Consider the following 24,116-nt stretch of genomic DNA (forward strand, 5'->3'; position numbering starts at 1 on the left):
ATACATTTTTGAAATCCATGCAAAAGCGTGTGAAAAACATTTTGGACAATGACATAAATTGAATTTTGGGGGGACTTTTCCCACAACTGGAACTATGGCTTTTAAAACAGTATCAAATACCAGTTAATTTTGGCCAAAAATGTCTGCCAGAAAGTCGGCGCTTAAGAGGAAACTGGCATCTAGTAAACATGACAATGACCTCTAGTATCCAAATAAAAAAAATAATGGTTTCCTCGGAATAATATTTCAAGTATTGGAATGGTCTAGCCAGACCTAAATGCAACTGAAAATATGTGGGGGCATATTAGATGTCCTTGCAATGAGAGGTGCAACAATTAATCAATTGATCGACAACTAATTGATTATCAAATTAATCTACAACTATTTTGTATAATCGAGTAATCGTTTAGAGACATTATTGATAAGTCAACAACTACAAATAGCAATCAAACCTTTCACTGAAATTAATGCATGAAAAACAAATAATAATAAAATCATGTAAAAAAAAAAAAATAATTCAGTCCCCTCCAAAAGTATTGGAAGGGCAAGGTCAATTCCTTTGTTTTTGTTGTATACTGAAGACATTTGGGTTTCAGATCAAAAGATGAATATGAGACAAAAGTTCAGAATTCCAGCTTTTATTTCATGGTATTTACATCTAGATGTCTTAAACAACTCAGGATAGAGCACCTTTTGTTTGAAGCCACCCACTTTTCATGTGAGCAAATGTATTGGAACAGACATGATTAAATTCACTTAGTGAAGAACATTTAATATTTGGTGGTATAACCCATCCATCCACCCCTTTTCTACACCGCTTATCCTCACGAGGGTCGTGGGTATGCCGGAGTCTATCCCCAGCTAACTGTGGGCAAGAGGTGGGGTACATCCTGAACTGGTTGCCAGCCAATCGCAGGGCACGTATAAACAAACAATCATTCACACTCACATTCACACCTACGGGCAATTGAGAGTCTTCAATTAACCTACCATGCATGTTTTTGGGATGTGGGAGGAAACCGGAATACCCGGAGAAAACCCACACAGGCAGGGGGAGAACATGCAAACTCCACACAGGTGAGGCCGGATTTGAACCCGGGTCCTCAGAACGGTGAGGCGGATGTGCTAACCAGTCTGTGGTGGCATCACCCTTACTTGCAAACAAGCCTGCGACCCATTGACTTCACCAGACCGTTGCATTCTTTATTTGAAATGTTTTTCCAGGCCTTAACTGCAGCCTCTTCTGCTCTTGTTTGTTACTGGGGGTTTCTCCCTTCAGTCTCCCCTTCAGGAGGTAAAATGCATGCTCTATTGGGTTAAAGTCCAGTGATTGACTTGGTTAGACTAAGACCTTCCACTTTTCCCCCCCTTTGTTGTGTTGCCAGTGTGTTTTGGGTCATTGTCTTGTTGCATGATGAAGCTTCTCCTGATTAGTTTACACTTTTTTGTAAATTGCCAGACAAAATGGTTTTGTACACTTCAAAATTCATTCTGCTGCTACAATCATGAGTTACAGCATCAATAAAGACTATTGAGCCCGTTCCAGAAGCAGGCATGCAAGCCCAAGCCATTACATTACCGCCACCATGCTTCACAGATGAGCTTGTGTGTTCTGGATCATAAGCAGATCATTTCCTTCTCCATACTTTGGCCTTTCCATTACTTTGGTAGAGGTTAATCATGGTCTCATCAGTCCATAAAATTTTGTTCCAAAACTTTTGAGGATCATCTTTGTACTCCTTTGCAAAATCCAATCTGGCCTTCCGATTCTTTTTGCTGATGAGTGTTTTGCATCTTGTAGTATGGCATGTAAATGTATTCTCTTGAAGTCTTCTTTGAACAGTGGATTGTGATACTTTCATCCGTGCCCTATGGAGGTTGGCAGTGATGTCACTGACTGTTTCTTCACAATGTTTCTGTCATCAACTGCTGTTGATACGCTTGGCCAACCTGTTAGATGTCTGTTGCTCAGTTCACCAGTAGTTTATCTTTTTCAGGACATTCCAAATTTTTGTATTGGCTATGCCCAATGTTTGTGCAATAGCTCTGATTGATTTTCCCTCTTCTCTCAGCTTCAAAATGGTTTGCTTTTCTCCCATTCGTAGCTCTCTGGTCTTCGTGTTTGCTTAACAGCATATGCAGTTTTCACAGGTGAAACACAAAGCCAAAAGCAAGCACTGTTTAAGCAATCTATCCAAAAGGCAATACCTGAGCAACTAGAAACACCCATCAGTCACATTCCAATACTTTTGCTCACTTGAAAAGTAGGTGGGTTCAAACAAAAGGTGCTCTGTCCTGAGTTTTAACACATCTCAATTCTGAACTTTTGTCTAACATTCATCTTTTTTGGTCTGAACAAAAACAAAGTAATTGACCTTGCCGTTCCAATACTTTTGGAAGGGACTATTATTATTTTTTTTTTTTTACATTATGTTATTATTTTGATATAGAAATACAGACAATGGAACCTCTGAGGTCATTCAATTTGGATTTTGTGTTTATATGGTTACATGAATGAAATTAAATGGCGGCTTAATTAGGGTTGGGTATCGAGAATCGATTGGAACCGGGACTAACATTCCGGTTCACCCGGGAACATTCAAATAAAATTTAAAAAGATCGGTTCCCAGTTTCGATGCCTACAGTCCGCCGACCCCGAAGACGCTGCGAAAACCAACGAAGAAGAACACACACAAAGCTGTGCTTGTGCCCAACAGCAGCGGCGAACAAAAGTGTTAACTATGTTAAAATAAATGACCAGTCACCTCAGTGCAACACTTGGATAAATATTATATTGTGCAAAGGAGCCTTTCACGATGTGTAGAAGTCTGACGCGTTTTGAGCCTCAGCCTACACCGCGCGGAACTTCTAACAAGTTAAACGCTGGGTTGCACTCTTGCACTGATGGTTTTTAGCGTTTATTTTAGTCTTCAAACCAAGCGCTGATGACGGACACAAAAATTAAATAAGTTACTTCATCATACTGGAAAGAAAGTAGAAACAGTCGCATTACAAGCTTAACATTGAGCTAAAACTTCACCAAAGGTCAAACTAGCAACTTTACATCACAATGAATTGGGACAAAATTCACAAAAAAAAGTCTCACAGTATGACAAACACTAACCTTGTGTCTCATCGGTGGGTAGGTAAAGGAATCAACATTTTATATCGTTTGGTTCCATTACTTTCATTGTCAAAATTCAGTGTCGTGTGAAGTTACTTTTCGTGCCAAAATGCCGGGTTCCGGTGCGTACCCTTCAAAATAAAAGGCTAAATGCTTCAAACAGGAAGTAAAGTTAAAAAACTTGCACATATAAACCATTTGAAGTGATAAAACAGTTGCAAGTAACTACTTTAACAATGCTATTTTAACTTTTAGCTGAAACAATAATTAATGTCTATTACTTCAATAGGGTTAGTCCCACACACATTGCCTTTTAGTTCATAGGTTTGATATTGATACTGGTTATAAATAACACAGAGTCCAATGTTCATTTTAGTTCATGCGGCAGGCTGCTAATAAAATGGATGTTCATAATTTGGACACTCTTTATTTAAACCATGCAAACCTTTTTGACCCAGTCCCTAAAATAATCGGAATCGAGAATCGTTTGGAACTGGAATCGAAATGAAGAACCAGAATCGCTCAAATTCAAACGATGCCCAACCCTAGGCTTCATTATAGTGCCATTTATTTGCAGCCTGGAGACGAAGGCCTGAACATGTGGTTCTCTGGAGGGAGTCTCAAGAGTCTACAGAAGTCTTATTTAACACCACAAAAAGTGATTTTTTTTTTGCCAATCAATTCTTCAGATAAATAAATAAAAAATAGGTCACCAGATGGGACAGAAAAGTTCATCCAAATCCAGCCAAAAAAAAATCGCTAAGTTAGCAACACTCAGGATTCAACCATTAGGATTGTTTAAAATTGTGAAAAAATGCATGTTTTCTTTAAAATCGCATCTCAAGTGAATAAAGATTGTATGATGACAACAGTTTGACCCTGGAATGGATTTCCATTTCCATACGGAAAAATTTGTTTCAAAATCCCCCAAAGTCAGACATTGACGAGGAATGGACTTTGTTTGACCACAGAGGTTCTCCTATATGTATGCTTGACTGATGGGAAGTGTGGCTCGAGTAGACATACAGTGTGTTGGTAGCAGCATGCTGCATCTCCTCTGCCTGCCTCTGGAGAGCCTGTAGCAGGTCGGCAGGACTGACGCCCATGACTGCCGAGCAACGCTTCAAGTGGGCACAGCGACTCTTGTGCGACTTGAATTTCTTACCACAAATTGGACAGTCAGGGACACCCAGAGGCGGAGGAGGTGGAGGAGGAGCAGCAATTTGATGCTCACTGTTATCCAAACATCTAACAGCAGAAATGTATACATTTTAGTACAATTACAATTGGTGATGCACCAAAATGAAAATTCTTGACCGAAACCGAAAAACTGAAATTGGGGAGCCCAAGGCAGACAACCGAAATTACCAATCAAACAGAATTTGTAAGCACTTTCCATACAAAAGAATGCAACACATGGCGTTTTACATTAACTAAAATATAAAAATAAATCAAAACTGCTAATTATTAATTATAAAACTATCTAATCATTAATAAAATTACATTTATAGCTATGACTGCAGAGCTGCCAACCTATAGAAATTCACTTACTGAACAATTTCTCTGAACTTCCATATTTTTTAAATTATGTCAAGAACATAACTGTGGGACAGTTATTGCAGTATCTTAGGTAGTAGGACAAAAAATTATTCTGCATGCTGTTCCGTTCCACAACATAATTATTACTCTATAATTGTAATCGTTAATAAATTATGGCTTCCATATTTATTATTTTACTGTACTTATTGCATCAATCTTGAAATGGTGGACACATTTGCAGCCAAATGTCTTCTGTTGTGTGCTCTTTTTGTATTTCTTCTATCCATTATTGGTGCTGAAATGGTGCAAATTCCCCATTGTGGGACTAAAAAAGGTGATCTTATACTCTAAATATTATTATAAATGTGTGCATGAAAAGAAATAAGGAAATGTCTGTTTGGCAGATTTCTTTCTTTGTAACGTGCTTCTTGCCAATAAATCTTACTGCTGGACAGCCAGTTTATTTTCCTTTTAATTGGTGCCGCATTTGTAAGGAATATGCATTTGTGGGATGAGCAGCGGAGCAGAGTATGTGGGTTGTGCGCATGAAAAATGTGCTAAATTTCTGCCAAGGCAGAAAAGCTCATTTTGCTGTTGCCATTGGCTCTTATTTGAGCTTCTTGTACTGGAGCTGATGTCTGCAACACGTGCACTGGATCCTAAATATGTGGAGGAATATTATGTTCAGCAATATGTCCAGATTCTGCCTACAGCTGTTGGATAATAGCGTCACAGTGAGGAGGAGAAGCGAAGAACGCTACGCTGATTGCTGCACTGATAGGGTAACATCTTTTGGTGGAAGCAGTGTGATGGTGTGCATTTTTTGGCATTACTCTCACTGGAAAAAAAACAGGCTTGTCATCACTGGTGGCAAATTCAATCCAGGGAGATATCAAGATGAGATTCTATAACCAGTGGCAATTCCATATCACCGCAGTCTGGGACCAAAGATGACAACGCTGGCCCCCACAGAGCGGGGTTTATCACAGACTACCTCCGAATGTGGGAGTGGAGAGGACACAATAGGCTGCCAGCAGTCCTGACCTCACAACCCGATTGAATACTTGTTAGATCACCTTGGGTGCGCTTTTCACAACACAACAATGTTGGCTTACTTGCGACAAAAGTTGGTTGAAGAATAGGATACCATTCCACAGCAGTGCCTGACAAGCATAAGGAGAAGGTGCCATGTGGTACATGCTACTGAGGCTCCTGATTGATATTAAAATTGCCAGTATTTCTTGTTTTTTCAATCTTCAATCAAAATACCAAACAAGAGTCAATGGCAACAGCAAAATAAGATGCTTGTCATTGGATGAGAAGATCTGGCAACTTTTTCATGGGCACAACCCACATAGTTCTGCTGCTCTTCCAACAAATGCATGTTACTTACAAATGTGGCCTCATTTAAAATGGAAAGAAACTGGCTTTCCAACACTTTTAAAATGTGTTGTCAACAGACAATGTCGTCACAAAGAAATAACAAATGTTCTTACTTTTTGTACTAAGTGTAGTATTATTAAGCCATGCATACTGTTCTACCACATTTCATGAAGATCATCCTGATTACCCAAAAGAAGGGCAATTGGTAACTTCTTGTTGCTTAGTAAAAACACTGACCTGTTGATGTGCTGTGTGCGCCCCTCAGGTGTCATGTGAGATAAAGCTCTGTGACAGATGTGACAGAAGAAGAGACCCTCAGCTGCCAAGTCCAGTGAGTGGACCTCTGTCGCCTCACGGTCAAGTTGCTGCTGCAGCCGCATGGCCACAGCCTCATCACTGTCCTGAGGCCTCAGATGGTGACCTGAAGTGGAGGACTGTAGTACTTCTGGGAAAAGATCAGTGTGCATTTCATTGTGTTACATTGCATTGGTTTATTGTTGACACTAGTAGTACATGTAATAGTGATCCAGCAATAATAATAACAATAATATAATTGTGGGCTTAATAAGTAAAAGCTTCATTGGAAATACAGTGACGTGAAAAAGTATTGGCCCCCTTCTGAAATTCTAATATTTTTGCATAGTTTCCCCACTTTAATGTTTAAGAGCAAACAAATGTAAATATCAGACAAATATAACCCAAGTGAACTTAAAATGCTGTTTTTAAATAGTGAGTTCATTTATTAAGGAAAAAATATATTCAAAGTTACCTGGCCCTGTGTGAAAAAGTAATGGCCCTCTAAACCTAATAACTGGATGGGCCATCCTCAGCAGCAAAAACTGAAGTCAAGCTTTTTCTATAACTGGCAATGAGTCTAACTCATCTCTGCGGAGATATTTTGGCCCACTCTTCCTTGCCGAATTGTTTGAATTCTGCAAAAATGGAGGGTTTTTTGACATGAATGGCCTTTTTAAGGTCATGTCAATGCATTTCAAACAGATTCAAGTCTGGACTTTGACTACGCCACTCCGAAACCTTCATTTTGTTTTTGTTAGCTATTCAGAAGTTGAAATGCTGGTGTATTTTGGATTGTTATCCTGCTGCAGAACCCAAGTGCGCTACAGCTTGAGGTCACAAACTGATGGCTGAAGAGTCTCCTTCACAATTGATCACCACCTTGTGGTATGTTGGCTCCGATGGTGAGGGAAGATGCCGGTCCGACCTGGCAGGCCCAAACATATTGTGAGGGTCTGCTGAGAATGTCTGGCAGAATCCCCTGTCACAAGGAGTTTCGAGTCCCACCTCCGGCAGAACTTCACCTACGTCCCGGGGAGGCGGGGGACATTGATTCCGAGTGGACTATGTTCCGCGCCTCCATTGCTGAGGCGGCCAACTGGAGCTGCTGATGGGTACCGGCTGGCCAAGCGGAATGCAGCTTTGGTGGTCGCTGAGGCAAAAACCAGAGCGTGGGAGGGGTTCGGTGAGGCCATGGAGAAAGACTTCCTGAAAGCTTCAAGGAAACTCTGGTCTACCATCCGGCGTCTGAGGAGGGAGAAGCAGTGCACCATCAACACTGTGTATAGTGAGGATAGGGCGCTGCTGACCTCGACTTGGGACGTTGTGAGTAGGTGGGGAGAATACTTCAAAGACCTTCTCAATTCCACAAACGCGCCTTCCAATGAGGAAGCAGAATCTGGGATCTCTGAGGCGGGCTTTCCTATCGCCGAGGTTGAGGTCACAGAGGTGGTTAAAAAGCTCCTCGGTAGCAAAGCCCCGGGGGTGGACGAGATCCGCCTGGAGTTCCTAAAGGCTCTGAATGTTGTGGGGCTGTCCTGTTTGACACACCTCTGCAACATCACGTGGACATCGAGGACAGTGCTTCTGGATTGGCAGACTGGGGTGGTGGTCCCCTTTTTAAGAAGGGGGACCTGAGGGTGTGTTCCAACTACAGGGGGAATCACACTCCTCAGCCTTCCTGGTAAGGTCTATTCAGGGGTTCTGTAGAGGAGTGTCCGAGGCGTAGAAGGGGGCCGTTTTTTGTTTTTTTTGGGCCTCAGTATTGCATCTCTGCTTTGATCACCTCTCTTACATTTCCAATTAACTGTACATTAAAAAAAAAAATACAACATCAAACTGGTAACGTTTCGTGTTTGGCACACAAGTAGTGAGCTGGGGGGTTTCTTTAGGCAGAGACACGAGGGTGCAGGGGTAGGGAGTGAGTGCAGCTACATTCAAATCATGCTAGCAGTTTGAAAACTTGCATACTTCCCTTTTAATTTGATGGCAGGCTTACCTGCTTGTAGAACCTGAACCCCCTATACCCCTTATCCTGTTCAGAATTGTGGAAACTGGAGCCTATCACAGGCCAGCTGAAATACGGCAAAAGGCAGACTACAACCTGGACTGGGTAACCAGTCAATCACAGGGCACATACAGAGGGTAGACGGACAACGGGTCCTCGGAAATAAATACAAGTACTTCAAATGTAACAACTCGTTTTTGTTTTTTTTAAATGTTTACAAAAAATAAAGATCAGATATTGGTAACAAATCAATCTTTATTATAAATTATAAATTATTTTTCACACTCGACTACAAATCACATAAAAATGTATCACACTTTTTTTGTTACAAATCACAAATATAGTTATCACAATTATATGTAATCTCACTATATATACAGAGCAGGTCTAGATATTGGGTTCTCCACCACACAGGTTGTGGCTGATGCCACAAAGTAACTCTGGAAAAGCTTCTTGCCTTTCTTGAGAGAATCTACAAGTTTGTGGAGGCACATCTGGAGTTCTATGTATAGTAGTACTCATGCTTTGTTGAGTGGATGCCACATTTCTCCTGGATCGGAACTGTATACACAGTGGAAGCTTCAGCTTGGAGGCATTCGATGAGTTTCCACACTGTTGGGTTGAACTGGCCCACAAGACTTAAAAGCGTTTTGTTCCATCCCTCGTAGGTAGTGTTAATTCTTGGCTGGTTGTTGAGGATGGCATGGTGCATGTTCCACCGTTCAGGTGGGAACATGGGTGGACTGCGGCACATGCGAACTGCCTTGATGACCCCAGAAGGGGTGGTTGTTTCTTGGCGCTGGTGACGGAGCTGCCTGGAGAAATAGGTAGGGTCAAAGTACTCAACGAGCTCATCCCCTTCATACAGGTTCTTGAGACCAAGGTCTCCAGATGGACGGGCTCATAAAATGTATGTATAAATTATGTAAATTACAAAGTTTCTTTGAATGCTACCCGAGGACCAGTTGACCAACCGGGGTGGTCCTTGAGCAGAGGGCACCGACGTGGTACCCGAAGGCACCAGGTAGCCCCCAGGGAACAAATGAGTAGCCTACGGGCCTGTTCTAAAAATTACGCAACAGTGATGGGACATTGCGATTTTATAGGAATGTTATACTGTAATTTTCACTTGAAAATGTAAACACTGACAGAGATTTACAGAAAGTGTTGCATATTGTTATTTGTTTTCTAATTGTGAGAATCAGTGTCTTCACATAAATTAATATCATTATTAATAACCTATAATATTGTTATATTATATATAATATTATAATATTGTTAAATGTAATTTGAGAAAATGTGTTATTTCAGACGTGTGTATCAAACTGGTAGCCCTTCGCATTAAACAATACCCGGGAAGTAGGTCTCAGTTTCAAAAAGGTTGGTGACCTCTGTTCTAGAGGACCAGTTGTTCTAGGTATGCACTTTTGAAGGAGCAGTTGTCCAAGGACCAGTTGCCCTACAATCCATATAGAGACAGACAACCGTTCTAACTATATTGGAAAAAAATTACAGTGCAATTATTTTTAAACCTCTGACATAAATTGCGATGTGAAATAATACAGGATTAGTGTTGGAAAAGTTCATTTATGATACAAGTTCAAGTTCCAAGTTCAGTTTATCGTTCCAAGAATTAACTAATTCAGTTCATAGTTCATAATTAACATTTTTTTTAACAAAGTTCGCCAGTCCAAAAGCTAACTAGTATATAGTTATTTCCCCCCCCAATATGTTGCTGATGGGTTATTACTCTCAAAATACTAGCATTTTATTTCCCCATTGTTGCCACCCATTCAGTCCACACTAGTTGCCAGCTGCAGCTTTCACCCTACAATCTCAAAAACATGAGGAAAGACTGCTTGAATGGTGTTTTTTAAAATGAGGAATTAAAACATAAACAGGACTTTTGTCCTTAATGTAAAAACAAAAACAAAGTATGACAGGAACGATGGTGAAAGGACTGATAACTTTGCATTCCTCACAACTGTGGCTGACTATATTCACAAAATAATGTATCTAATCTTATGTTACAAAACAAAATAAATTCCATCAGAGTCAGAATCATCTTTATTTGCCAAGTATGTCCAAAAAAACACACAAGGAATTTGTTTCCGGTAGTTGGAGCCGCTCTAGTACGACAACACACAGTCAATTGACAGAGAACACTTTTGAGACATAAGGAAATTGACAAAAAAACAGTCACTGAGCAATATCACTGTGATTGTACAGTGTTTTAACTAAAGCATTCTGATACAAATAATAATTTTCCTCGTAATCCATTTTTACAATTATGTACTGTATTACAAAAGAACATATTCACTCCCATTTACGCAGTGTCCCTGAACGCACCTAGGCACACTCACGCAGCTGCCGTGTCTGTCTAGTTTCATTCTGAAGAGAAATGCAGCAGGTATACACTCTTTCCTGTGCCCTCATTCATAGTTATCATACAAGGAGATGCGTATTGATAAGTATATGCTTGAAGCATTATAATTTACCGTAACATCGGTGCTAATATTATTAGCATGTCCCAACAGGTCCCTCTGCTGGTCACTTTTAACATTACAGTTAATTCACTGTGTATTACAGTACACCAACATCGCAGCAGACCCTGCGATTTGACTATTGCACACACGTACATCGCGATGACGATGCTCAAACTAAATATCGTGCAGCCCTAGGTCTAACTAACATTCACACAGTAGCAGCGTAAGGACTGAACCCACGCTGCCTGCACAGACGTCAGGCGAGTAAACCATACACCGTCAGTGACACTTATTACAGTGTTTCATAAATCTGTACAGCTCCCCACGCTTCTATCTATTGCTGTTCCATTAAAAATGTGTGTTATAAGTGGATAACAAGTGATTATTATGCCAGATCATTACAACACTAGAAACACATCACACTACAGTGAAATTCAACACATGCACACACATGATCCTTATAAGGTATTGGTTGCATTTGTTTTCTTGTCACTCTAAATGACCATCCAACTATCATCTATCCATCCATTTTCTGCATAGGAGTTTCTCTGTCACTAACAGTAGCAAAGTCATACTGTAATTAAATATTAGTTAAAAAACACACACATATAGAAAACAATAAGTTCCTGTGTCGTGTGACTTTAGTGAACTCAAAATATCATATGCTGTAAACTAGGCTTTACACGATCAGGATTTTTGGGGCCGATCACCGATCAGCGAGTTTAAAAAACGATAACCGATCACCAATCCGATCACAAGATGGAGGAATGTGTCTATTTAAATGACCTGTTCATTTACTGTATATACCTCTGTACTTAATTGCTCAAAAAATTAGATTTACAATAAATAATGTATCTTTGTTCCTCTATTTATGCCAGGCATAGTGACAGACAGAACAAATGAACGGTCTTCTATTAGATGGCAGGAAGTAAATACAGTAATTATTGTATTCACTTTTTGTGACATTGTTGTTTGTTGGTGTGCCGTGACATTTTTCAATTGTAAAATATGTTCTTTGGCTCCATAAAGGTTGGAAATCACTGCTCTAGTCAGATCGTGTACTCTAATCAGTCAGGTCAAACCAACATTAAATGACAGAAATAATTGGTGCTAACTTACAGTAATTAAATTACTTTATCTTTAATTAAATGACTTCATCCACACCAAAACTTTAGAGCATGATTCGACAGAATGGAGGCATGTTTACGTCCAACCGTTCGTGCTACCCCTAGCTTGCTAGGCTACATAACATTTTATTGCCTGCTTGTGACCCGTATCATATTAAAAGTACGTGAACATACCTCAACCAAGCCTTAAACGAACATCCTCTCCTGTCCTGAGCACCAGTGACCACCAACACACGTTTTCCCCCATTTTGTCCTCATAATATAGTCGGCTCGCTCCACTCTTGTTGTCGTCGCCACGGTAACGACAAGTTGACAAGATAAAGTCCAATGATCGTAAAAAACGGGATGCGGTTGTATCGGAATACAAGATTTGATTGCAGTAGTCTGACAGTGCAATCGTGAAAGAGCAAATTTGTCTTGTCGTCTGATCCGGGCATTACGTGTTGCTTGTCTCTGACGTGTTGTTTGTCCCACACCGCCGACATGCTTTTTTTTTTTTTTTTTTTTCCCAGTCCCCAGAGTTGATGTCTTTTGTGGAGCCGATCAAGACGTAATTGATCGGATCGGCGGATTATGACATTAAAGCCGATCAGCATAAAATGCTAAATATCAGCCGATACCGATCAGCTCAATCAAATCGCTGTAAAGTCTACAATAAACCGATGATGCCCTGTATACCATATCCTGCTCAGTTGACTCAGTTGACAAGTCTAAAGTGCACTATACCTGGGCTGGACTTGGGCAGTGTCCACCAGTCCATGGCAATTTTCAAAGGGACATCGGTGGGAACTTTAGGCCGGACCAGCTGCATTGAGGTTAACTACGTAAACCAAACGCAAAAATGAATCAACCGCAATTAGACTGTTCTGGTTGTCGTAGAAGACGTCTCTCATCCGAGCAGGCTTCATCAGTTCATGCATAAGACTAGGTAGGACAGCACTAAGGCTAATGTGAAAAATCAACTATTTATCTTCAAGTTGGCCGCATGCCTTAAACCATCTGTCTTCTCTGTCCAGAATCAGCACATGTTTGTCCTCAAAAGAATGCTGTTTCTCTTTCAAGTGTGGGAGGAGAGAAGAATAAAAAGCATACCTCGTAAAACAAATTAATCCAAACATAAATGGAGATTTTATGGAAGCGTTTGAATTCCCTCAGACTTGTAGTGTTACTCACACACTATAGTCAGTAAAGACAGCAGTCTACCTGCATCTAAAAGATAAACAGCACTCTTTTGAGGACAAAAATGTGCACATTCTTGACAGAGAAGACAGGTGGTTTGAAAGAGGAGTGAGAAAAGCCATCTACGTGAAGGTGGAAATACCATCTCTAAAAAGAGGAGGTGGCTTTCAAAACTACCCATCTCCCACATACCCTGCCCTTTCATCCATTCCAAAGAGACTCAATAATTCCACCTCCAACAAATAACTATTTAAAAAAAAACATGGCCTCTATTTGCCTTGAGCCGGCTCCAAAAGCTCTTTTTTTAACAAGTGAATGGAATAGTGACGAGGGAGTTTGCACCTAACGACTGCTGTTGACAGACAGTGGCCACTCTGCAAGGCATCCTAACATTCCTGCCGGTCAACCTCAAGTATGCATGTCTAGAACAGGTTCACACTTGTGCAACAATATTATCTCAGGTATCAATTTTAATCCCCTCTGTAAAACATTTTTTTTGTTTTGTTTTTCAAATATGTTGCACAGGTTACAGGTCACACGCATGGCATAAAAAGTCTGAAACGTTTATCTTTTGTCTCATTAGCATTTGAACAGGGGTGTGCAGACTTTTTATATCTATTATATAACGTGTATGGTTGAAAGAGAGAAAGAGCTACCAAACATCACGTCAGCTCACCTGACTGTGGAGGAGATGAATGCCAGCTATGCTCCACATTGTGCACCATCATAGGCAGAGCGGCTTTTTTGAAGTGTTGCATCCTGCTGAGCAATTTGTCTTTCGCCCCCATGCCCTTTTCAGCCAGCTCAGCATCTGCTGAATCGTGCACACCCTTGCCCGTTTTTCCCACGACCTGCTGCGCTTCGCTACGAGCATACAGTGATTCGGCTCCGACACAATGAGACCGAGAGCCCTCCTTGTTTCTTCTCTCGTCTTCATTGCTTGCCTGAATTGATGTATGCTGGAATGCGCGCCTTTGTTTTGGCTCAACTTCTTTCTTGCGGGAACGTTTCAACAGCTTTGAGCAGAGGTCAACAAAGTCCTGGTCCGAGTCGTTCATGATTGAGACCCTTTTTTGGTCACCTTTGTTGAAAATATCGCCCCAGCATGTACACGGCGGTGGCAAACATCACTAACAGATAGCCAACGTGTGAGTTAGTTCCTTCCAGTTTGATTCAAGGATCCACAGGGACTATTATGGAAAACAAACGGTAACAAATATTACATTCACTCCAAGCTTCTATCCGTAAAAAAAAAAAGGGCATTGGTCACAACATTGGCTCGCTAGTCGTGTCTTTGACTTGCCTTCTCACCGGACTTTCAGCATCAAAGTTGTGCTTAATTCTTATTAATTTTCATTCATGAATCATTCAATAGGCAGAACCAGACGCAAACCATTTTTGACTTATGGTCATGTGACGGTAAGAGGGGGGGGGGGGGGGCTTCACTTCCGGGTTATGCTGGCTGCGCTTTTAAGACGCAACTCGTCTACTAGGACATTTATTTATAACTTGTTTTTCCTCTGTAAAGAACCAAAACTTTCTTTTTTTTATTTGAACATATATTGTTTGGCTTCATTAACAACCCAAAAAAGTAAAGTTTATTTTTCTTTTTTATAATGTCGTCTAAATTAAATAATGTCAATACGCTAATCAAAAACAGTTTTGCATTTTTGAACATGAAATCAAGCAATATATTAGTTCTATTAAGACACTCCACGAATTTGAAAGCACATAAAACTTTGGATTTATGTGCTCTATATATTTCTATAATGAGACTGTCTTTTTGCCTGTTTGTATTCCACCCCCTTTGCGATTGAATTTGTGTTGTTTTTACATAAAAGAAAAAAATATATAAAAACAAAATTTGTCCACTAGATTTGCACAGACACAGATTTCATAAAATAAATATTTAATTATTTAATGATTGTAGTCAATTTCATCCATCCATTTTCTTTACCGCTCATCCTCACTAGGGTGGAGCCTATTCCAGCTATCTTCGGGCGGGAGGGAGGGAGAGTACATCCTGAACCGGTCGCCAGCCAATCGCAGGGCACATAGAGACAAACAACCATTCGCACTCACGTTCACACTTAAGGGCAATTTAGAGTCTTCAATCAACCTAGCACGCATGTTTTTGTGATGTGGGAGGAAACCGGAGTGCCCCGAGAAAACCCACGCAGGCACGGGGAGAAAATGCACACAGGCGGGACCGGGATTTGAACCCCAGTCCCCAGAACTGTGAGGCAGATGTGCTAAAGTCCCCACCATGCCGTCGTAGTCAATTTGTTGACTTGTCTGGTCCTCGGCCTCTTTGGACACACCCCCTGGGTATTTAACCCCCGACTCCCGCCGCCTAACGCTCTTGGCTCTTCGCCCTTGCCTTTCTCCCTTCCTTTTGTTCAGACACGCTGTTCGACCAACGCGAATGCCGGGATGAGAATGGACTCGGGTTCCCAGCCTCTACGTGGGTCACCGCTAGGCAATCAGAGCAGCTGCTACTAAAAGTACCAGGTACACTTCCAGCCAAGCGTGATTGCTCTGAAATTGCTAGCAAGTCCTTGAAGAGGCAGGAAGAAAAACAGTCACAACCGCCCACAGAACGCGTGAAGAACCTCTTTCCCTTTTTCCGCCTGTTTTTTTTTACTTTTGTGCATCTTTTGCGTCAACCAAACCTACCTCCTCACGTCCCGAGACGGACCACCCCGCACACCAGCTGATCTACGTTCTTGAGTAGACGGGCAATTATCGCCATGAGGTACAAGATTAGTGCCTAATAATTTTGGGGAAATTACTAGCATCACACAATCCCAATTTTGTCGTCCCTATCGCTCAGACTGGACGGATTAAGCGCTCACGTTTTCAACTTTAGTACAACACACTATGTTCTAATTCCCTTTTCATACGCACATTTTCTTTCACCATTATTCGCGTTTCCTTGTTGGAGTTAGCTTCTTTGTGTTTCCCTATAGATCCCTCGTAGATTTCCTAAAAAATGTAGCAACATTTAGATGAGACTGATAAAAGGTTTGTCGTCGCTTTCTTCTAAATTTTATACAAAAAGGGACGTGGTGCTCCTTTATGACAAATTAGTTTAATTTTAACATTAAAGCGTAAATCGGATTAACCCGGAAGTGAACGCATGAGTTTACCTTCCTTCATATATTTTTCCAAATTAATTACATTTTTATCCAAACCAATGTACCACTACCAATATGTGATAGTATAATGAGGCGATTAAACAATGTGGCCCGAGACTAAAAGGAGTTTGACACTCCTGGTCTGATGGATCAGTCTTGTCCTCAGGGTAAAGTCCCCCAATTAGTCTTTTGTGTTGACCTTGGTCTTTGACCTGTCGTTTTCAAAGCACTGGCTTTTTTTGCGCTTAAAAAAAAAATAGATACAAATCCAGCATCATAATGTGCTGACGTTTGATTTGATGAATTCACATGGTGTTAGGCTGATAAGTAAATTTTAGTTATTTTCCACAGCTCCCAATGTTTAGGGTAAACGATAAAATGATTAGTCCCCACTTGTCATCCGTCCCTGACTGCAATCAGAAGCTCACTCAACATTTCCAACCCACATTAAGAGAAGTGGTTGTAATGAAAAATAATTAATTGAAGGGGAATATGAGAAAAATTTGTAAATGTGCTAATGACATTTTCTATCAAGAATCTTGAGCTGAAACATCCATCCATCCATCCATTTTCTACCGCTTATCCGAGGTGGGGTCGCGGGGACAGTAGCTTTAGCAGGGACCCCCAGACTTCCCTCTCCCCAGCCACTTCATCCAGCTCTTCCGGGGGAATCCCGAGGCGTTCCCAGGCCAGCCTACCTGGGTCGTCCCCGGCCGCCTCAGCAATGGAGGCGCGGAACATGGTCCACTCGGACTCGATGTCCCCCACCTCCCCTGGAACATGAGCAAAGTTCTGTCGGATGTGGGAGTTGAAACTCCTTTTGACAGGGGATTCTGCAAGACGTTCCCAGCAGACAATACATTTGGGCCTGCCACGTCGGAAAAGCATCTTCCCCCACCATCGGAGCCAACTCACCACTAGGTGGTGATCAGTTGACAGCTCCGCCCCCCTCTTCACCAGAGTGTCCAAGACATGCGGCCGCAAGTCCGATGATACGACCACAAAGTCGATCATCGAACTGCGACCTAGGGTGTCCTGGTGGCAAGTGCACGTGTGGACACCCATATGCTTGAACATGGTGTTTGTTATGGACAATCCGTGATGAGCACAGAAGTCCAACAACAGAACACCGCTCGGGTTCTAATCGGGGGGGCCGTTCCTCCCAATCACACCCTTCCAGGTCTCACTATCATTGCGCACGCGAACGATGGAGTCCCCAGCGTACTGGGACCAGAGCCCAAGCTGTGTGTGGAGGCGAGCCCGGCTATATTTCGTCGGAACTTCTCGACCTCACACAATAGCTCGGGCTCCTTCCCTGCCAGAGAGGTGACATTCCATGTCCCAAGAGGCAGTTCTGAAACAGATTAAGAAAATAGTAATAGGAGTGATCCTTTTTAGTCAACAGTTTAGTTCATCCGTTTCATCAGTTTATTTAACAATATGGTATAGAAGTAAGAAATGAGCCTTTTACCAGTTTGTACAGTGTGTTCGTTCTCTTCCTTATATTCATAGTACTTTGCTTAATGTGGATTTACAATGGAAGAAAAAGCAAACTCTCCCCGCCCGTTCAAGTTTTTGGCTAGCAGAATGAGGGTTGATGACTCAGAGAGAATCTTGATGGTGCCTCCATTCTTCAAACACACTTTAGTGTATAATTTAAAGGGTGGGTGATCATTCCACCTGAGTTTAGGGGACTGCTCTCTTTCTCCCACTCTCTTTATAATATTTGATTGAAAAAAGCATGACAAATCATTTTTTAATGTCAAAGTAACAATTTTCTACACCTGCAAAAACAAGACTTTCCAACATCCAGGCATCTGAGATGGGCGCTGTAAATGTTAGTTTTGGGGGGTTTGTGGTACCAGTAGGGTCTGATTCTTTTAATGAGCGTGAGGTTTGCGTCGGTGTCTTCATGTGCACCTGTATACATGTGTGTAAACAACCTGCCACAGTCCATTTCCTATTTTAATACAACTGAGTGCTCTTCATACACACAGAGAAGAGGTCTCAGTCCCTCAGCACATCATTGATGAATGATAAAATGCATGACCACAAATCCCAGGGACAACAGCTTGACAATAGAACAAAACCCTGGCCCAGCTTCCAGACAAACTTTTTTCCCCCTAATGGTACAAAAGATATGAATAATACAATTCAATTGTACATTTTCTTTAAAAAAAAAATTTTTTTTTTAAATGAGGATGGCATGAAATCATACCAAGAACCAACCAAAAATAAATTGAGTATTGAACACATTTGGTCTCAACCAAAAAATATATTCTTTGTGACTTAAATTGCATTTTAAGAAGCTAATTGCAAACCCCGTTGCAGTTGCAAGAAGCAAAAAAAAAAAAAAAAAAAAAAAAAAAAAAACTTGAGGAATACTTTATTCCCACAGGGTGTTGGACTTTAAACCCCCCAATTTAACAAATTCTCTTTTTTTCGTTTTTACAACAGTTTTTTTTTAATACAGGTACAAAAATGCTCTCAATAGTAGAAAGAACAAACAAAGCCCTCTAAGATAAAGAGTCTGAGGGAAGTTAGGAAGAATTTAGGAAGGGTCCCTGGTACTTCATTTCCCAGCAGAAATGCTACAATCCCTCCACAAACTTCTCTAGAGTGTCTCCTGTCGCATCTCCCACCATGCTCAAGTCACTATTTAGTACCCCTCTGTTGGGAGGGTTAAGCTGGGGTAGCATGGCGCTTTGTTCTGATGTCCCCAAGTGTCCCTGTTCCATGGACCCTGACAGTGGGCCTCCAAGTCCATGATGGGGGGAACTGGAGTGGGGTGGAGGTGGGTGCTGTGGTGAGGGCTGGGGCTGGTTCTGGATCTGCGGCGAGGGACTGGAATGTGGTGGTGGCTGCGAGGTCGGACAAGGGGACTGAACGGGCGCAGGGGAACGCACTTGGTTGCTTAGACTGTTGGCTAATGTGGGCTGGCTGGGGAGATGCTGCCCACCTTGAGGCTGACCAGCAAGCAGGTGGGTTTGGGGGCTCATGGGGCTGGGCTGGACAGGAGAAGCCATCTGCTGCTTGAGGACAGCCTGCTGCTGAGGAAGATGTTGCTGCTGTTGTTGCTGAAGCATTCGTTGATGCAGTATTTTCTGAGTAGGGTCCATTCCAATGCCCGGCTGGGCCATGGGTGGTAATTGGCCCATTGGGGCCCCAGCTGCTCCTGCCCCTGCTTGCATGGCTTGCATCTGCTGTTGCTGCATGCGGAGTTGGGAGTACGTAGCTGCTGTAGCCTGGGCCTGGGCAGGGAACTGGCCGGGGTGTCCCTGAGGCATCACTGCCTGTTGTTGCTGTTGCTGCTGTTGTCTCAAGAGTTGGCGACGATAGAGCTCTTGAATTTGCGGGTTGGTGTTATGTGCTGCATTCATCAGCTGCCCTTGCGCTCCCATCGCTGCCATACCCTGAGCAGCAGGTTGCTGAGGCTGCTGAGATGGTATCCCTGGTCTTTGCACGGTAACTCCTGGCATGCCCATGGTCTGCATTGTGGGTAAACCAGGCTGCTGACCTGCTTGCTGCTGTGGTTGGTTGGCGTGGTACTTGGCGGTTCGCTGTTTAATGAAAGCAGCCATTAGCTGAGGGTTTGATTTGAGGATGTTGAGGACTTGCTGTTGTTGCTGAGGTGAGCTGGGAGACTTGAGGGTACGGAGAAGATCCTGAAGAGCATTGGGGGGTATAGTGCCAGGTCTTTGTGGTGCCTGTGGCCTTGCACCAGGCTGCTGTGGAATGAGCATCCTTTGCCCCGGAGGTTGCTGTCCTGGAGGCATCATGGCTCGCTGCATGGTCATGGCCTGCGCGGGGGTCTGGCCTGGGACAAGGCCTGGTTGTTGAGTCTGTGCAGCCTGCATAGGCCCTCCAGGTCCAGGCCATGAACCGGGGGCCATGTTTGGTTGCATGACCTGTGGTCCCCGTGGCCCTGGTACCATCTGCATGGGTGCTTGCATTGGTCCTGTCATACGCTGTTGTGGCTGCTGGGGGTTCATGGGCAAGCCGTTCATGTTGACCAGATAGTTCTGCTGGTTCTGTTGAGCCTGTGCCATCAATTCAATGTGCCGGGCCATCTTAACAGCAGCAAGGGGAGGCTGCTGTTGTATTTGTTGTGGCTGAGGTGGCTGTGGAACAGGGGACGGTTGCTGATGCAGAGGGGAGGCCTGGGGCCCCGGCTTACCTTGGGGCACAGCTGCTTGGGGCTGTTCATTGCGCGGTGCACTGGGGAAAGAAGGGGACATGACACCTGACGAGTTGGGGGTCTGAGGCTGATTGGACAGTGGCGGCTGTGGCGTCTGGGGTGTGTTGGGCTGTGTGTGGGAAGTAGGAGTTGTTGGAGCAGCTGATGCCGGTGGGGACGGTAGCGGCATGGTTCTGCCTTGCATGGTTGCCATTCTTCTCCTCATCAAGTGAGCCTGCTGGAGCCTGTGCTGCAGCTGCTGCTGGCGAAGCTTGTGCTTGATATTCAGGCAGAATGGCACCGGACACTTATTCTCCTGACAGTTCTTTGCATGGTAACAGCATAAAGCAATAAGCTGCTTGCACACAGGACATCCACCGTTTGTTTTCCGCTTGCAACACTTTGTGTGCTGCACCACTCTCTTCATCTTCTGGCAGGACGGCAGAGAGCAGTTGGCGTTGCGGCACTGACAAGCATGGACAAGAGACTGGATGCAGCGTTGGATGCTCAAACGCCGGCTTTCCTGTGGGCTTTTTGAGGCCTCGCCACTCTGGCTGTTGTTGTCATCATCCAGGCCGAGACCCCATTTCACCATCTGGTGCTCATGGCCCTTTGCATTATAACAATTAATACAAAGGTCAAAGTCCTGCGAAAAGAAAGACAGGGACAAGGTAAATAAGTCTACCACAAGCATTATATACCCTCAGCATTTAAAAAAAATAACTACAGGGAAAAAAATGGATCAGTATGCAAAAGATGCTTATGTCACAAGGGTAACACACCTCACACACTGTGCAGTGCCATCGTGTCTCAACATGGTGCTTGCATTCATTGCAAGTGTACACAAAGCGGTCCTGTCCCTGGTTGTGCAGCTCAACGAGCATACACATAGTGCTCCACTTGCATCTCCTGAGAGAGCTGAACTCCCAATGTTTGTCCCTGGCCAAAGTCAAAAAAGCATCACGGCCATCCATCAGGTCACAGGAGAGCAAGGGGTCGGGGTCAATAATGGGATGCAAAGTGTTGACCATGGGGCCGGGGTGGAGGTGGATTACAAAGAACACCTATAGCAGACAAAGAAACAGTTAGAAAGAAAGTAACAGCTTTCATGTTAAAATGCACAGCACATACATGCACGCACGCACAGTCCATTATTGGTGGTCTGGTCTTGGTCAAAAACTGTCAACTAAATTAGCTGCGAAAAAAAAAAGTCTCACCTCTTTGTGCTTCTCCATGGTGGCATAAAGCTTCTGGGACAAATCGTTTGCTACATTTGGCATTCCAGGCTTCTTCTTGTTGGCGCGACTCACACTGCTTTTGTTTTTATTGGTCTTCTTGTTGTTTTTCTTCTTAGCATTTTTACTGTCACCTGGGGTACCCTGAGAGTGATATACAGTAAGAAAGTATGAAAATCTGTTACCTCATGATAACAGGATAGCATATAATTTCACAGATTCATTAATTACCTTACAATATTGTAAGAGTCAACAAGAGAGGCCAAGGGGATATTTATAAACAGCGGTGCCCATAAGCGTGCACTAAATTCATTTGTTGCCTCGCATATGGGCACCAAACATTTTGCTTTTTAAAAAAAAAAATAATAATTCTCCCTCCTCTAAGTAGAGCTGCGGACGACATGCTGTTGCCTGAGTGGAAGCGAGAGAAGAGGTGCGCTTGTTTATCATGCATCCGCTCCCGTTTAAACACTGCCACAATACTGTTTCCCCCTCCCGCCTCATAGAGCTGCACTGTAAAAACCAGCTGGTGCTCCTAGGTTCTAATCATATAAATTGTAAAGATCTGTAAGTATTAAAGGTAAACAATAACATTCAGGAGTGTGTCACCTTTTGACAGGCCTGTTTTTTTTATTGTAAAGGTACGATAACTAAAATTACCAGTATTCTATTTCTATACATACAACTTTGCCTTTGGTAACATCAATGGTCTATAAATCCTTTATTGTGAAGCAATTTGAGTGTCATGAGAAGCTTTAGAAAGTAGCAATTATTGTACTTAACATTTTGTGCAAGTACGTGCAGGCCATAAACCTTTTCCAGATCATGATTATTCTGTTAAAGCTATTTAATTAAGGGCTGCATTAGGTTAAACAATGTGATTACATCTAAAGAACAATTTTCAAGATATTGCTATAGGCTACATCTATTATCAATACAGTACTGCAATTAATAGTAATAAATACTAGAACCACATTCACCACTCCCAGTGAGGTTGTGGGCCAGAAAAAAAAATGAGTACCAGACCAAAATTTGTGTGTATCCCTGTTCATAAAGCTGTAAAAGCTTGTAAATTGAAGACAATATACCATAGATGTAAATAAACCTTTGATGTGTATTCTCAACAACAAATAATTTAGCGGAGGACAAACTACTACAAATCCAATGCATCCTGGCGTGATACAATAATCTGGAAAATCTACTCTAGAATAAGATAATACAAGTTTAAGAATGTTGAGACACACCTCAGGAGTATCAGAGGCAGCAGTGTTCTCTTCCTTCTTTCTCTCCTCCTCCTCCTGCTCCAGCTCCTTGATGCTTTCCTCCAGAACATTGGGCCAGAAGTCTCCTTCAAAGTAGGGCAGCTCATTGGCGCTGGTTAGGCGGTCCTCAGTTGCCTGTTTGAAAATATCCTGAGCAAAAGACAATAAATTACAAATTTATTATGTATGCTGCGGTAAAATGGATGTATACCAGAAAAAGAAAAAAGGCATATGTGGAACCAGTGTAAAACTTGAAAATATACATATTCATGCCCTGCTGCAAATAGAGGGAAATCAAATGCAATAAAATCTTGTATTTCAAAGATACCGCATCCCGTTTTTTCCGATCACTGGGCTTCATCGTGTCAACGCAAACGCGACCGGATACACTTGTTACCATGGCGACGACAATAATGGTTCGCGCCGTGTGTTTGTAAGAACAAAATGGGGAAAAACGTGTTGGTGGTCACCAGTGCTCAAGAGAGGACGTTCGTTTAAGGCTTGCTTGAGGTATGTTCACGTACTTTTAACAAAAACGTTATGTAGACTAGAAAGCTAGTGGTATCACGAACGTTTCGACGTAAACATGTCGCCATTCTGTCGAATCATGCTCTAAAGTTTCGGTGTGGGTGAAGTAATTTAATTAAAAATAAAGTAATTTAATGACAGTAACTTAGCACCCCTTATCTCTGTCATGTTGTACTGTTGGTTTGACCTGACTGATTAGAATACACGATCTGACTATAGCAGTGACTTCCAACCTTTATGGAACCAAGGAACATATTTTACAATTGAAAAATCTCACGGCACACCAACAAACAAAAATGTCACAAAAAGTGGATACCTTAATTACTGTATTTACTTCCTGCCATCTAATAGAAGACCATTCATGTCTCACTGGCATAAATAGAGGAACAAAGATACATTTATTGTAAATATAATATTTTGAGCAATTAAGTACACAAGTACATACAGTAAATGAACATTATTTAAATACACATTCCTCCATCATGTGATCGGTTATCGTTTTTTTAAACTCGCTGATCAGTGATCGGCCCCAAAAATCCTGATCGTGAAAAGCCTATTTATAACCAGTATCAATATCAAACCTATGAACTAAAAGGCGATGTGTGTGGAACTAACCCATCCCATCCATTTTCTTTAC

The 24,116-nt window shown here is 42.4% G+C and overlaps 2 protein-coding genes across 11 annotated transcripts in view; both read right to left on the bottom strand.

Moving 5' to 3' along the window:
• The window catches only part of slx4 (SLX4 structure-specific endonuclease subunit homolog (S. cerevisiae)), a 34,374-nt gene extending 19,816 nt beyond the window's left edge, over positions 1–14,558 (bottom strand). For 2 of the 5 annotated variants that reach the window (XM_061769438.1, XM_061769437.1), the window contains exons 1-3: positions 13,817–14,558; positions 6,284–6,491; positions 4,151–4,372 (exon numbers count right to left, since the gene is read on the bottom strand). In XM_061769438.1, the coding sequence (XP_061625422.1) occupies positions 4,151–4,372; positions 6,284–6,491; positions 13,817–14,198 (812 nt within the window). In that variant the 5' untranslated portion in view covers positions 14,199–14,558. The other 3 variants (XM_061769440.1, XM_061769439.1, XM_061769441.1) reach the window with 3 other exon arrangements.
• A 3,421-nt stretch (positions 14,559–17,979) lies between these two features.
• Positions 17,980–24,116, bottom strand: part of crebbpa (CREB binding protein a) — a 92,624-nt gene continuing 86,487 nt past the window's right edge. For all 6 annotated transcript variants that reach the window (XM_061769449.1, XM_061769448.1, XM_061769447.1 and 3 more), the window contains 4 exons: positions 22,934–23,101; positions 21,672–21,833; positions 21,237–21,518; positions 17,980–21,100 (listed from right to left, as the gene is read on the bottom strand). In XM_061769449.1, coding sequence (XP_061625433.1) covers positions 18,869–21,100; positions 21,237–21,518; positions 21,672–21,833; positions 22,934–23,101 — 2,844 coding nt within the window. In that variant the 3' untranslated portion in view covers positions 17,980–18,868. The remainder of the gene's footprint in view (positions 21,101–21,236; positions 21,519–21,671; positions 21,834–22,933; positions 23,102–24,116) is intronic.

The sequence above is a fragment of the Phyllopteryx taeniolatus genome, chromosome 4 (assembly GCF_024500385.1).
Source record: "Phyllopteryx taeniolatus isolate TA_2022b chromosome 4, UOR_Ptae_1.2, whole genome shotgun sequence".
Taxonomy (NCBI): Eukaryota; Metazoa; Chordata; class Actinopteri; order Syngnathiformes; family Syngnathidae; genus Phyllopteryx; species Phyllopteryx taeniolatus.